General features: G+C 41.5%; 1 protein-coding gene across 2 annotated transcripts in view; it reads left to right on the top strand.

Annotated features, from left to right (window-relative positions):
• Window positions 1–13,960, top strand: part of LOC110985314 (sodium- and chloride-dependent GABA transporter ine-like) — a 43,975-nt gene that overhangs the window by 23,595 nt on the left and 6,420 nt on the right. For both annotated transcript variants that reach the window (XM_087140873.1, XM_087140874.1), the window contains 4 exons: window positions 6,899–7,005; window positions 11,634–11,758; window positions 12,976–13,088; window positions 13,477–13,617. In XM_087140873.1, coding sequence (XP_086996999.1) covers window positions 6,899–7,005; window positions 11,634–11,758; window positions 12,976–13,088; window positions 13,477–13,617 — 486 coding nt within the window. The remainder of the gene's footprint in view (window positions 1–6,898; window positions 7,006–11,633; window positions 11,759–12,975; window positions 13,089–13,476; window positions 13,618–13,960) is intronic.

Below are 13,960 nucleotides of genomic sequence, written 5' to 3'. Positions count from 1 at the left end.
CAAATATTACTTTAACCCTTGCCATTTGTCTCTCATTTCTCTCCACAATTCGGCTGTTAGATGTCTGTCTTATTTCTTCTTCTGCTCTTGTTTTACCGCACAGGGGTAAGACATATTCCACCGTAAATTTACACATCCCTGCAAGTCTAAACGTTAGAAGCTAAATACATAAATAGGGTTCCTAAACTCAAGCTAAGCTGTGCTTGAGCACTTAACATCCTGGATAGGTCTAGAAAGTGGACTCAGTCAATGTGGACTCAGTCAATGTGGACTCAGTTAATGTGGACTCAGTCAATGTGGACTCAGTCAATGTGGACTCAGTCAATGTGGACTCAGTCAATGTGGACTCAGTCTGGAAGCTCTCCTCATCCCCAAGGTTAACTTCACATTCACCCCCCCTCCACAACTTCATCCATTTTAGCAGTGGGCAACTTTTTATGCTAAGTTTCAGAGTTTCTCCCTCTGAGTAAGACACTCGCAGACTTGCCTGTACATGTACATTTCCTCCCTTCAACCTTTGTTCTGCCACTCCCTCCCCAAAATTTCAGCATGTGAGTGTTGGCATCATAGAATTAAAGATACAAGAGGTAAAGTCCGATACATAATTTGTTATCGGCGCAAACCAAAAGCTCCAAATTCTGCGAGAAATATCCCAATTTCGCAATCTAAAGCTGCATTTTGAAGTTGGTACCTTGTTCATGTGAAATCAAGAGTTGTTTGGTTGCCAAAGAATTTTCTTGTTCAAATCAGATAAATTTTTTTCCCTTTGTTTGGGGGGGATCTACATGTAGGCAGACACAACCCACTGAAAAGATGTACATTGACGAACAGATACCCTCATTTCAGGCCATGAAACTTTGCCTTGTTTTTCACCCCTTCGATGGCTTGATGAACATATTTGTGTGGTTATCTTTTGGGGCTGTTTGTGCTCGACCTGATTTTCCAAACAGGTACCTGAACAAGTACAATACCCTCTGGCTCTAGCCCAGAAATAAGGGCACCCCTCGCTGAAATGCATACTTGTTTACAGAGCATGGATAGAGTGTAATCTATCACAAGTTTCCAAAATGTCATCTCAGTTCACTCAATGAAAAATTCATGACTTGAATGCCCACTTTTTTTTTCTGTTTTGGGGGGGGCAGTGAATAAGGAGATTTAATCCAACCGACCCTCCAGGTGTTAATGTGCTCAAGTCCTTAATCGTCGGCCAGCATTTGGGAGTGTGTTCGTCGAGTGATGCAACCATCCCTGCAAGTCTAAACTTTGACTAAACATACAAACTAAACCTAAAAAAACCAGTACGTTAAAGAAAAGCACTGTGTCCCACTGGACTAGCTGGTGCTTCTGTTGCTACCAATTATTTGTGATTAACTTTACAACTCAACAGTGTGGGGTTTTTTGGTATACATGTGTGGCACACGTACACCAGTGTGTTTGTTTAGAAGGGGAAAAAAATATGTGCTGGCACCTTTTTCATAATACCCAATCACTTGTTGCTTGCCTCCAATTATTAGCGTAATTAAAGGTGACGAGTTTGTATTCCAAAGCAGATGGTCTTTATTCTTCATTTACTCCAGCGTCAAAGCCAATTGAATGTAGGGTGATTGATTACTGTAGTTAAAGGGGTGTGGTAGATATGGTTACTTCAATTGTGAAACTAACGGCTATTTGTATTGTCTTGGGGGAAAAAGAATGGAAGGGCTGGTTTGTGGAAACAAAACCGTAAAAAGAGGCAAGTGACATTTCCCTAAATAATGAGAAGTGATTTCCAACTTGACTGAAGCTTTATAATGTAATGCACTTGTAGATGGGTTGCATACCAGGCCACAGGCTCAGGTACTGAACAGTACTTCCTGATGCCGACCCAAAACCTTCAGCTGCTTCCGTTTGCAAAAGTTCTGCACTGTTTTGAAGTGCCAGGAGGGGATTTCCACCACAAGTTGGAGATCAGTACAGAATCAATTAAGGGGAATGATGGTTGTGAGTCTGTTTCAGAGTAGATGGTTGCAGGAGACCGCAGCCAACGTATGGCAAATGATACACATCCATGCAAAGCACATTAGTTGCTGAGCTTGGTTTGAAAACAGACAGAATTAGTCACAAAAGTATAAAAAAGCTGTGCTTTTCTTGAAGTGTGGGTACAAAATATGCCTTTGGGGGGGCTCTGTACCCAGACAGTGCAAAATTGATCTTTTGAGTGATGAATGTGACCCCATGAATGTAAGTTCCAGTTGGAAAAGTCTTCGTTGATTTAACTTATTCAAACTTTTTACCTTTCAAAAAGGACATTGTTTTCTTTCTTTTTGTTTATTTTTGGTAGCAACATAAGTGCCACTGGTAGAACCTGGGACCAATGAAGATTTGATCTATCTGTAGAAGAAGTGATTTTGATTAAATTTTCTACACCAGTTACTGTGTTCTAAACTAAAGCTAAACTGAACTAATGCTAATTCTGGCGTCAGACTGGGGTCCAGGTAAGCTTGATTTTAACCTTTGTTCACAGAATGCATCCCTTACTCCTCTTCCGTGTATTTATTTGTGCTTTGTGGGAAAAAGGTTTTATCAAAGTTAGGTTTTAGGTTTGGAAAGCAGAGTCCTGTTTCATGTCGTTAAACTTTGTACAAATGTTTGCATCTCAACTTGGGTTGTTGGCAGCAGGCTTTCATGAAACACCAGTTTTGTATCTTTCTCAGTTTGGCACTGGGTTTCACATGTATTTAGTTCTTTATTCCAACCCGGATAAGGAGGAAATTGTTTAAAGTTAAGTATCGCATAATTTCTTTCTTGACACATACACTTATTTGTTTGTTGTTTTTGCCATTGTGCAAGTTGTGTTTTTTTTTTTTTTTTTTCTCCAGATATATATAAATTGTCATTTTAAATTTTCATTTTGAAAAAGAAAATTACAGAAGTTGTTTTTTTTTACTGCTAATAAGGAAACAAAATGGATTCCAAATACCCGATCTGGTTGGATTTTCAACTGAATAACTGAAGGATAGCACATTTGCAGACATTGAAATGTTGTTTGAATTATGCAGTAGCTTTTATCCGAGTCGCGTAACAGTTGAAGCCGCAGTAGAGCTGACATCAAGTGCCAACATCTTGGGTTTTCGCATTACATCACGTCGCAGCCCCTTCCCCTCCCCACAAGCATGATGCATGAGCAGTCCCTGTCTCATCAGGAGCTCTTTCTGTGTTTTTAAGAGGCACTTTGGAGGTGACCTGTGGCATTTGTGGCTGCTCTACTGCTATGATCCTGCTTTTGCAATCCAGCTGTGATATGAGTCATCTTGCCCTCAATTTTCATTGAAAACGGGAACCAGCATTTTTTTCCCAGTTCACCTGACAAATGGTGAAATTGACAGTACGTAAATGCTGCAGGCTGACATGAAAAAATTACTGCTTCACTTGAAATGAATCTCTGTGTTTTTCCCTTTCTTCTTTTCTGTCTTTCTTAGATTTGCACAGTCATTTTGGTTGTTTTGCACTGGAAGTGAAAATCCATATGTTTTTTTAGTTTTGATTTGCACACATGTACTTCAAGCAGGATTGTTTTGTTTTTTTAATTGGTGGGGTTCAAAGTGCATTTGCCTATCAAAACATAATGCACTGAAGCACCGTTGATTTTAGAGCAACACAGAAGATTGGCCATAGCATGACATGAAGAACGTGGTCTTCACATTTGGAACCTCCCGAAATTAAGACAAGTTCCCATTTTTTTATCTGCACGCTGGAAGAAGCCACGTCTATTGTAAGGATGGGAATTCATAATTAATTTGAAAAATGTTTAGAAAACTGTCCCATACTGTTTAAACCTTTTAGCCAACACTTTACAGAGGCTGCTGCCTTTCTCCGTGTTTTCATATATGCATAATTATATAGTTCAGCAATGCGCCTGGTCCAACCAATGTAAAATTGTAGATTGATGTTATGGCATTGAAAACAAGCAATATTTCCTCCAAAAAAAGTACATGGTACAAAGTGTTCTGAAAATCAAAATACATTTAACAGGCATTTGCAATAAAAATGGATGCCAAATTGCATCCATCGAAACGTGTAACATCAAGAAGCGGCAGTTCCGATTCAACTTTTGGGAAAATCTGCAAACGGATTTGGAACTTGTTTAATTTAAACGTGCAAACGTCCCACTCTTATATGTCTAGAGTCGCCCACTCTACCCCCAGCAACTCTTCTTACAAAAACCAAGCCCTCATCACTACGTCTGTAGACTCTTGGGTGATTTTAACCTTGAAGAACTTTAAATGGAAATGGTGGTTCAGAAGGGGAAGAGGGTACAGTACATGCCTATTCTCCTGGAACAATATGTGTATAATGATCACAGCCATTTCTTTTGTCACCACGAGGAAAAAACTATCTGACTTTGACAGGTATTCCTTATCCTGAGAGTTGCGAGGAGTTCAAGAGTTGTGTGGATTTTCTTTTTATCATTGTGCAACTCGAAAGATTGCTTACTCTTAACTTAACTCGCCCCTCCCCCCCAAAAAAATGCCTTTAATACCCAAAGCATAAATGATTTCTCCTTTTCTACCCTTGCTTCACATTTCTAAGGAGACCTCTACTGGTGCAAGCTCATTCACCCGTTTTGTCTGCGATGAAATTTTGTAGGTCGCTGCATGCGTGTGTGTACCGTGTGTCCAGTAATGTCGAGTGTCAGCACCAATCCATGTCATTGCTGCCTAATTTGTTATTTAAACGGATTGTTCTGATCCCGAGGAGGATCATTTCCGCCATTGACTGCGAGATGCATGATGTTGAATAATTCATGATTTTGCCGATATTAATCTAGTTTGCTTTTTATTGTCATCTTCCAGTTTACGACTGAAGTCTCACAGCAGGCACGGCCGGCAGAATTGGCAGCTTTGGGGCCCTGCATTTCCCTGCAGTTTTGTTGAAATTGTTCTGTGCTCATCCTACGCCCAAGCTTATTTTTCTAACATGGAAAATCTCTTTAATTTTTTTTACAAATGTTACTAGCAGGGATTGGCATGAGTGCTTGTTTCACATGTGAAACGTAAAGATGTGCAATGTACAAAGATAACGCGTATGAAAAGCAACAAAGTGCTTATAATTTAGTTTGTGTTTTGGGCTTTTTGTCATATTGCATGATGCACTCTATAATTTTTTATTAAAGATTTCTCCCCCTCCCCTTTTTTTTTTGAGGGGGGGCATATTGCTTAATCTTACATTCTTTTCGCAAAACTGCTTCAGTAGACAAAGGGTAAGACAGGTATCCCGCTGCTCTGGATTGCCCTGAGAAGATGGCATGATTTCCCCTACACAAACAGACAAACATCCGTGTTGGACATCATCGGAGCAACCTGAGATTCCAACTCCAACCAAACTGCCAAAATAAATGGTCTGAGCTCGGCCTCAGTATCTTCCCATTCATGAAATGAATAGGTGGAGCAATTGTGGATGCAGGGTCAGCTTTGGTATTGCATCAACACAGTCATGAATAAAGCGTTCCATACACAAACTTTTCTTTAGAACTGGGGCAAGGAGACACAAGTAAACCCCCAACTACTAATGCAAAATTCAGAATCTTCTCAGAATTATATTACCAGTTCTACAGTAGAAGTAACTTAAACATATTGCCCGTTTAGGAGCTAAAATAGTGTACATACATCCCCTATCGAAATTTAAAATATGCAAAAAAAGCTACGTTTTTAAAAGCCACTCAAGGTGCCCCACTTGGCAGGAATTTTCCCCCGTGAGAGGAAAAAACAAGAACAGGCAAGTTTTAATAGAGAAGGCTACCGTAAATTACTGATATGCCCCGTCAGTTCCAACTTGCGTGCTTGTCCGTTAAGCTTAGTTAACTTCCTGAGGAGGGAGTCAGGAACTGGAGACGGTTTTGCTTGAATTCATCCATTTATGCTACACTGGCTAAGCATTGCCTTGATGAGCACTATAGTTTCATTTGACACCAGAGTTCAAGTGAGGCGGTGTCGAAAGGGGCAGCGTATAATTTTTATGTATAAGTCCCAGTCTTATTCCTGCACAGGCTTTATTCTTGATTCGACTTCTGGCAATTATTCTCCCTTAATCAGGTTTTTTTTTAGTGCTGCTGCCACCCTGGTCTGTCCTTGTGACTGCAAAGCTCATCTCGCTTTCACTTTTCATTTTATTTTTATTCTGTTCAGCAGTTACGCCAAAAACAAAGCAATCATTCATTGGAGCAGCCTGGGATTCATCAGCACGTATCATCTGTTTCACTTGCATTATATTCATTGCATATTACCGGCATCTTCATTTTCTTTTTTATATATGCCGGGTTAATCTGGCTATCAAGTCAGGTGAAGTTCATGAGCAGGTTACTTCTCAAAACTGTGGGGAGTTTGCTTTAGCCGAACAGTGAGAGCTGTCAGACCACGCAGAACCTGAACATTGGCTGCAGTATACAGCATTGAAACTGCCTCTCAAGATGGTTTGTGGTGTACCGAGAACCTGTGTATTTTTAACGTACCGATGCTTCCAAGCACAGCATCGTCAGTTGTGTTGAAATTTCAGGTTGTTAACAAATGATATCCAGTGCCCTAACATAAGGGAGAAGGGTTTCCTACAACAGTTCTACTAAAATATCTGTGTTTTCTGTCTGTTTTATCGCTGTAGGTTGACCTCACCATTTAGGGCTTTGTTACCCAGGATGTTGGCAGTATGTTGTGTGGCTTCCACTAATGCTGAATTGAAAGAAACAGGGAAAATTAAACAAATTAACTGCAACTCTTCTTTGTCAAGGTCTTATTGACAAGTCTGAAGATGTGTCCGCCCCATTTATTTCATTTTTTTTGTTTGTTTGGGGTTTTTGTTGTCGGGTTCTCTTTATTTTTTCCTAAAATACCGAGTTCTGTTGATTTTTTCCTGCAAAATGCTGTAGGTTTGGGTTGCTGCTGCAGCTCAGAATTTCAACTCCATCGGGATTGCCTTTGGCTCCATGATTGCCTTCTCCAGTTATAACGACTTCCACAGCAAGACAATCCTAAGGTGAGAGCACTACCCTCTTACACAGCACCCCCTCAATAAACCACACGTTGCCTAGTTGATCCACACGCCATGTCTTGCGTACATGCACATTGTAGAGGCTTCTCCAATGACCTTCCGCAGCATTTCAGCATTTGTTTGTTGTGCAAGTTGTGTTGCATATTTTACCTCCAGAACGTTTTGAATGATCAGGAAAATTTCTGTTGGGTTGATTTCCAAAATTTAAATCATTGACCGGTGCTGACCAGGCATACTGTCTATGTAAATTGAATTGTTAAATTTGGATAAGTTTATGAGCATTCCTGGATACATTCACTGTCGGAATTAACATACACTTCCATACCAGTGGTTGAAGAAGATTACAGCAAATGCTTGTAACAGCAGAAAAAATTTCATTGTCGTAAGAGTTCTTCAAAAGGAAGAACATTTTCTCATAAGCCCTGCCCCAATGCTTGTAATTTTGCCATTTTGATTGCAAAACACTCTGAGGTATCAGTGTGACTAACAGCAGTCACACACAAGTAGGGATTCTTACATTTATACTAAGGCCTAGCCGTGCCCTATTGTGACAGTCAGCCATACATGCTGGTAGTGTCCTTTCTGTGAGTCGTGTATAGAAGGTGATTGACTCGGACAAATTGCTTGTCATTAAGAGCAGCTGCTTGATATGCTCAAGCAGTCGCAAGATACATGTATTGAGCTCCCTGGATTATTAAGCCCTATCCTTTACCTACAAGTAATTCGACCCCAGAACATGCAGTCCTTCACGTGGATTGGGGAAAATCCTACACTTCCACTAGGCACAAGTTCCATGATTAATTTTTAAAGGTCCCATGCAATGCAAGCTGTTTTAATACCCATTCGGTCCTTCCAAGTGCACCGTTGTGCCCCAATTCAGCATAGTTTCTGTGTCATTTTGCCATTTTATTGGGCATTATGAAAGCTTTTGGATTTTTATGCTAATGCAGATTTGCATATTTCATTAGCAAAATTGAAAATGATGTCATACCCAGCACCGAGATTTGCCAAAATCGTTGCTGCCTGAAATTGTCTTTGCTTTTGTGATTCACTGTGATCACAGCATCCACGGTACGACAGTAGGCCAGAGAGCAAACTTTTCGCACCACTGTTTTCAGTGAGCAGCTGTAAATCATTGGTTAAAAGTTGGTTGGTAGGTCAGTTAAAGTCAGAAATCAATTATCTTAGTCATCAGAAATTGGCACCTGTTATGTCCTGGCTTCTACAAAAAGCAGATCCAAGACAGCTAATGGCTAGCGAGCATCTGCTCGGAGATGGATGTGCCAGCAGAAATGCTGTCCAAGGGGATTAGTGTATTCCGTGGGCTTGAAACCAAGTTAAAGAAGTGTCATTATCTAACTATATCCAGTGTCCTCTGCTTTTGGCCAGTGCAATGCACTCCAGAAATGTGGCAGGTCATATCACTTGTTCTTTTTGTCAGGCAGAATGTAGCAGAGTCTGCACATGCAGGTCATCAGCGGGGCTCAGTGAATACACAACACATGGCAGCCCTATTAGAAGTGGACTGATTGCCGGTCGCATTTTGGATTTGCCCCAAAAAGGGGGGCAATGTTGGATAACAGCACTATGCTCATGCACTCTGTCCACGGGCAGTAAAATCAAAGCCAAAACAAGGCAAACAAATGCAACTTGCACAGATATTGAAAGGCTGTCGGGTGCCATCGTGTCTGTTCACTGCTCCAAATGGTGAACAGCGTGGTCAAGTGTTATTTTGGGGTTACAATCTACCCCTGTTCAGTCATGCTTGATTTAGTTGGAATGTGCTGCATTGAATATGTTTCTACATACCTGTACGTGTACTGTGCATTGTACTTGGATAGGATTCTGCAGTTAGAGTGATTTTTAGCGCAGCAAATTTGGAGTGAAAACCGCAGCATTCTATTAAGGGGAGAGCAAGCCTCGTCCTGCAGGTCTCGAGTTGATGAATCTCAATCTGAAGACAAATTGAAGTTGTTAGCTTAGTATCCTTTTGGTGTTGAAACTAATGACCTCAAGTTGCAAACATCTTTGTCGGATGCACACTAACTAACCAGCATTTCAACATTGCTTGACAACTTCCGTTTAGTGCATTAGTGTGACTCCTGGTAGGCATAAAGATTACGTCACATTAAGTGATCCCATTAGTAGGTCACTATTCCGCCTGGACGGTTGTCCAGAAGGCTTTCAGTTGTATGGTCAACTCTTGTAATGGCTTTGAAGTTCATAAAGCAATCAGGAACATCAACTGAAACATGTGTTCCCTGTCTGAGGAAGGGAAAGTCTAGCAAAGAAATCTCTCATTTACAGGAAAGCTGTTATTTCCAAGGTCTTTCTGACATGTTGAGTGGATTATATTGGATGGTACATTAAGCCTTTGTAGCAAGTCCACTTTTTCGGTTGTCTGTCAAGGTCACCTTGGTTTATCTGCTGAGCTGTCTGGGTATAAATCCTACTGGAAGGTGCACTCATACCCTCAAGTCTCCATTTATAACCCTGGGAAACTTTAGATGCATCGTTTTTCAAATTCTTAATTATTTGTTTTCATTGATTTATTTCTAATATGTCATTTTATTTTTTTGGCATCTTGCTCAAACATCGAGGAGAATCATTCTGTCAGATTCCAAACAATTAGTAAAACATCTCAGTAGGAATGACTAGCGTCAAACATTTTCTCACACACCCCATTAATTGTACAGTATACTTACCCCCCCCCCATTTTGTGGGATTTCAGCTTAGTTTTATGGACGTACCAAGCAATCCAAATGAGAACTGAGAGTATAATGTACATGTATAAGTGCACTCCACTTTTCAATAGACATTGTGACCCACTCACATACTTGTGTATTTATGTACATGCACCATGCATGTGTTGTCGTTGTTAAAAGTTGGCGCTCCTGTGCACTCTGTGGGCCATGGTCGTGTAACCTCATGTGTAAAACACAGTTTGAAACTGAAACCAGTCCCATTTTTTTTACACATAGCGTAACATGTTGGCCAGCTGATAAACTGGTTTCACCAGCTGGATCACACAGCCAGGAAAGATAGGCAGACGTAGCTCTTGTCCTTGGCAGTATACCGCCCTCAACAGCTTTGTGAGATATGTGTAGTCTCCTGATCAGAAAAAGAGGAAAAATGCTGCACAGATTCATTTAGTAAGAAAAAGTCACAATGGAATGGGTCAGAAATAGTATGAGATGCTTCAGGATGTTGCCAGGTAACTTACATACATGCACATGTACATTGCTTGGCAGAATCTAGCCACACTTTTGTGTTACAATATACACATAGGGCTGTGGTAGCCCTGGTCCCACAGGAAAAGTACTTTCGTCATACCAGCCAAGATCATGCCCCCCATTGCAGCACATGGATCATGCTAGGTCAGAAGGGACACATGACCGTACAAGACTTCTATGATAGCAAAAGGTTTCAGTTGACCTATATCCTTGCAGGTGTATGGATATGCAGATTTATTAGTAACCTGCAATCACCTTGCAGTTCAGCATGCCGTGGTGAAAGCTTTGAAATCCAACAAATAAGAGACGCTCTACTTGTGCGTTGTACTGCCTACTGTCCATTCATGAGTGCTTTGTTGCTCTACCCCTGACCACTGACGAGTGGGTCAAGATGGTTTTTTGAAGGGAAATGGTGCGAAATGTACAGTTGACCTGCAGATGGTTTGGTTCTGACTTGAAAGTCAAATATAAAATGATTTTTTTTGTTTGTTTGATTGTTATCGAACAAGGCCGTGATTAATTCCCGACTCTTAACTTTGCACATGTGTAAAGTGCACTGATCAGAAAAAGATGAAACAAACAATTGAAACATTTTTATCTAAGTCAACATGTAGGTAGCAGACAAAGACGTGAAGCGAGTAGTAGGCCATTTTTTGTAACTCGTGTGCAGTTGTTTGTTGCAGTCCAAAGATCTGGTGAAGAAGAAAAATGGCAAGGACATGTAGCTCACGTTTAATTTTGCAAGAATGGTTGGGATGATTAATTGGGAGAGGGGGATCCCACGTGGTGAAGGTAGTACAACACCCCCTGGCCTCACATCACTAGGAACATCAAAATAAGCCTCACTGTCTTGTTACCAACCTAGGACATACAATTACTGACCACGTAATGTCCTCTGTAATGGTAGCCAATCTTGGGGAGACCATGTGATACATGCACCCCATGATAAGAGCCCCACGCTGGACCGAGAGAGGGCACGTTTTTCCCAGCAATGGAGATTCCTTTGAATGGAACTGCGCTGTGCTGGTTCACAAATGACGATGAATTGGCTACCACTCGTGACAAACATGGTTCTTTCCAACCAATGAGGGGGTGTTTCCGCCCATCAAGGGAGATTCGTAGCTGTCTGTTTTCTATCAAATGTGGTTTTGCCCCTGTATGGCACCCTGAAATTTAAAACACTAATCAAAGCACCCATCTTGGATCATTCCATTGCAGCATTGGTTTCTATTGTCATTTGCCGTCTACCGGCCGGACTAACAATCTCTATCCCTCTACATGCCTTATTTGGGCAGAGGTACACTGTGTTTCCCAGGAGACCTACAATGAACTAACTAGAATCGTGTAAAGTTCTATATTTTCTTTTTTCTTTGTCTTCAGGGACACCTTCTGCATCACCATCACCAACAGCTTGACCAGCCTTTTTGCAGCTGTCACCATCTTCTCTGGCATTGGATTCATCTCCCACATTCAAAACCAAGATGTGGATACAGTCATCCAGCAAGGTATTCAACACACAGGACGCATTGTGCTTTTTTCATTGATAGGTTGGCTAGATGCTAGAATTGGCCTTGTATAGAGCCTGGTGAAAGACCAGTGAAAGCCAGTTACGATACAGTGTAGAAAAGGGGTTGGTCAAAGGCATTTTTGCCCTAATTCTTGAAGATGCTTTAGAGGCAGAAAAAAAAATTGCTTGATAAATCAACTCATGAGACTCATTATGCAACAGTTTAGCTGGTGCATGTAACTTTTTCCTTTAGTAAATATTTTAGCTAAACAAACATAGTTGCATGCTTAATTGCTCCACAGTGTGGCACCAGTTCACTTCTTTTACAGTTCTTTCAAGTTTGTGATTTAGAGGGGACTATTTGTTATAAAAAAAATCCTGCAGTGTCGGTGAATTAAGTACCATTTTATTAAAAGAATGTGAAAAAAATTCGGAAAAAAACAGACAGGTAAAGTGCTAGAATGCACATTTACATTTCCAGCAAGACTTTTTCAACACATATAGCTTACATTATTTTCTTTTATGCAGCATATACATACCGGTACATGTACGCTCTCACCAAGTGCACTGCAAACGTGACCCCTTGGAGGCTAGACTGAGAGAAAGTTTACGGGTACACCGTGAGGAATCAATCTTTCCTTATAAGGGGTGGTTCTGAGTAGAACCGGTGAGTGTGAACTTGACACGCCAACCAGAATGCTCTGGAAAGGAAAGGATGATTCCACATGGTGTACCCACAAACCGTCCCTCGGCTGTGACCCCTTGTTATTCAGATGCCGGGTGTGTCTTTGATGACCAGTGAGTGTCAAAGATCACTGATGAGCAAGGTCTATTCCACTTTGAAGTTTCCCACATCCCCATTCCCCTTGAAAAGCTCTCCCGCGCAAGAAACCGGTGACACATTCTTTGTACTTCAACTTTCCATAAAGACGTCTAGCCCTGTGGAAAGTACCACACAAGTTGTTGAACACTACCTTCCTCAACTCTGCAAAAGCTTTGGAAACCTTCTTGATTGTGAGGGGTCGATGACAGTTGGGGTTAATGTGCAAACAGCACACACACTCAGATTGGTGGCGACAGTATAGGAAGCAATGACACAGACCAGCTGTTGAATGTTTCTGCCTGCACATAAATTTACATTCCTCGCCGCCCTTCTCCCCGCCTCCCCAGCAGACATTGACAGTGGTTATTGCCCATTTCTGTCTGGTTACACAGGTCCTGGCCTGGTGTTTGTGGTGTATCCTGCCATCTTCAGCACCATGCCCATCTCCCAGCTCTGGTCCGTTCTCTTCTTCATCATGCTGTTCTGTCTTGGCATCGACAGTCAGGTTGGCTTCCAACATTTTTTCCAGGATTGTGTGGGGGTGAAACCGCATTGACCGGAAAGAAGAGTGTTGATAAAATGCGATGCTTGGTAGAAACCATTCGGTACAGTATGTCAGTTATCGACTCTCCACAACAAAAGCGCTCAATGGAAGAATCCAAGACACAGCGCGAGATTGCTCAACTGTGCCAGTCGCTCTGTGATGTCATACCCAACGAGACAGCTGATTGGCCAGAACATGTTATGTCAGCGCCTTGTCCTTGAAAAATCACTCGGGTACCTAAATCACTTTCTCTATCACTTTCAGCATAACATTTCCACTGGAAATTGCTGAATTGAATTTGGTTTGGTATGGGAAGTCCTGTATCGTTTATCTCATCTTGACTCTGTAGTTTGCCATGGTGAAGGTCGTCATCGCTACTTTCATGGACGGCCTGCCTAAACTGCGCCGCTTTTACTTCAATCGGCGTGAGGTTCTGGTGCTGTACATCTGCATCGTCTCCTTCCTGCTTGGAATCCCTCACGTCACACAGGTAAACGAGTCACCACTCTCAACCCTATTCATTTCACAACCAAGGAGTACAAAGTCTGTCTTTTCCACTCGGTTTTTAAAAAAATGTTTTAATAACTGGCCGAAAAAGGAGAGGACGAACAAATGTTTCAAAACAAACACTCTTGCTCTGTGTCATTTTTGTCATGGTCATCTTGCTGTGTCATTTTGTGTCATAGTTATTGTCAGCCAGCCTTCCTGCATCTTTCTAGCCTTTCCTCTGCTACAGACACACAGGTTAAACTGCGGTTATTCTGCATTAAATGTAAGGAAATGCAGCCCCAGTGTTTCCTGCATGTGGACGGCTGAGCAGCCTGTGTTGAAGT

Source organism: Acanthaster planci, linkage group LG09 (assembly GCF_054643075.1).
Source record: "Acanthaster planci isolate LZ-2023a linkage group LG09, COTS_SCS, whole genome shotgun sequence".
NCBI classification, from domain to species: domain Eukaryota; kingdom Metazoa; phylum Echinodermata; class Asteroidea; order Valvatida; family Acanthasteridae; genus Acanthaster; species Acanthaster planci.
The sequence above is the reverse complement of the archived record's forward strand: the minus strand, read 5'-3'. Positions and strand labels throughout refer to the sequence as shown.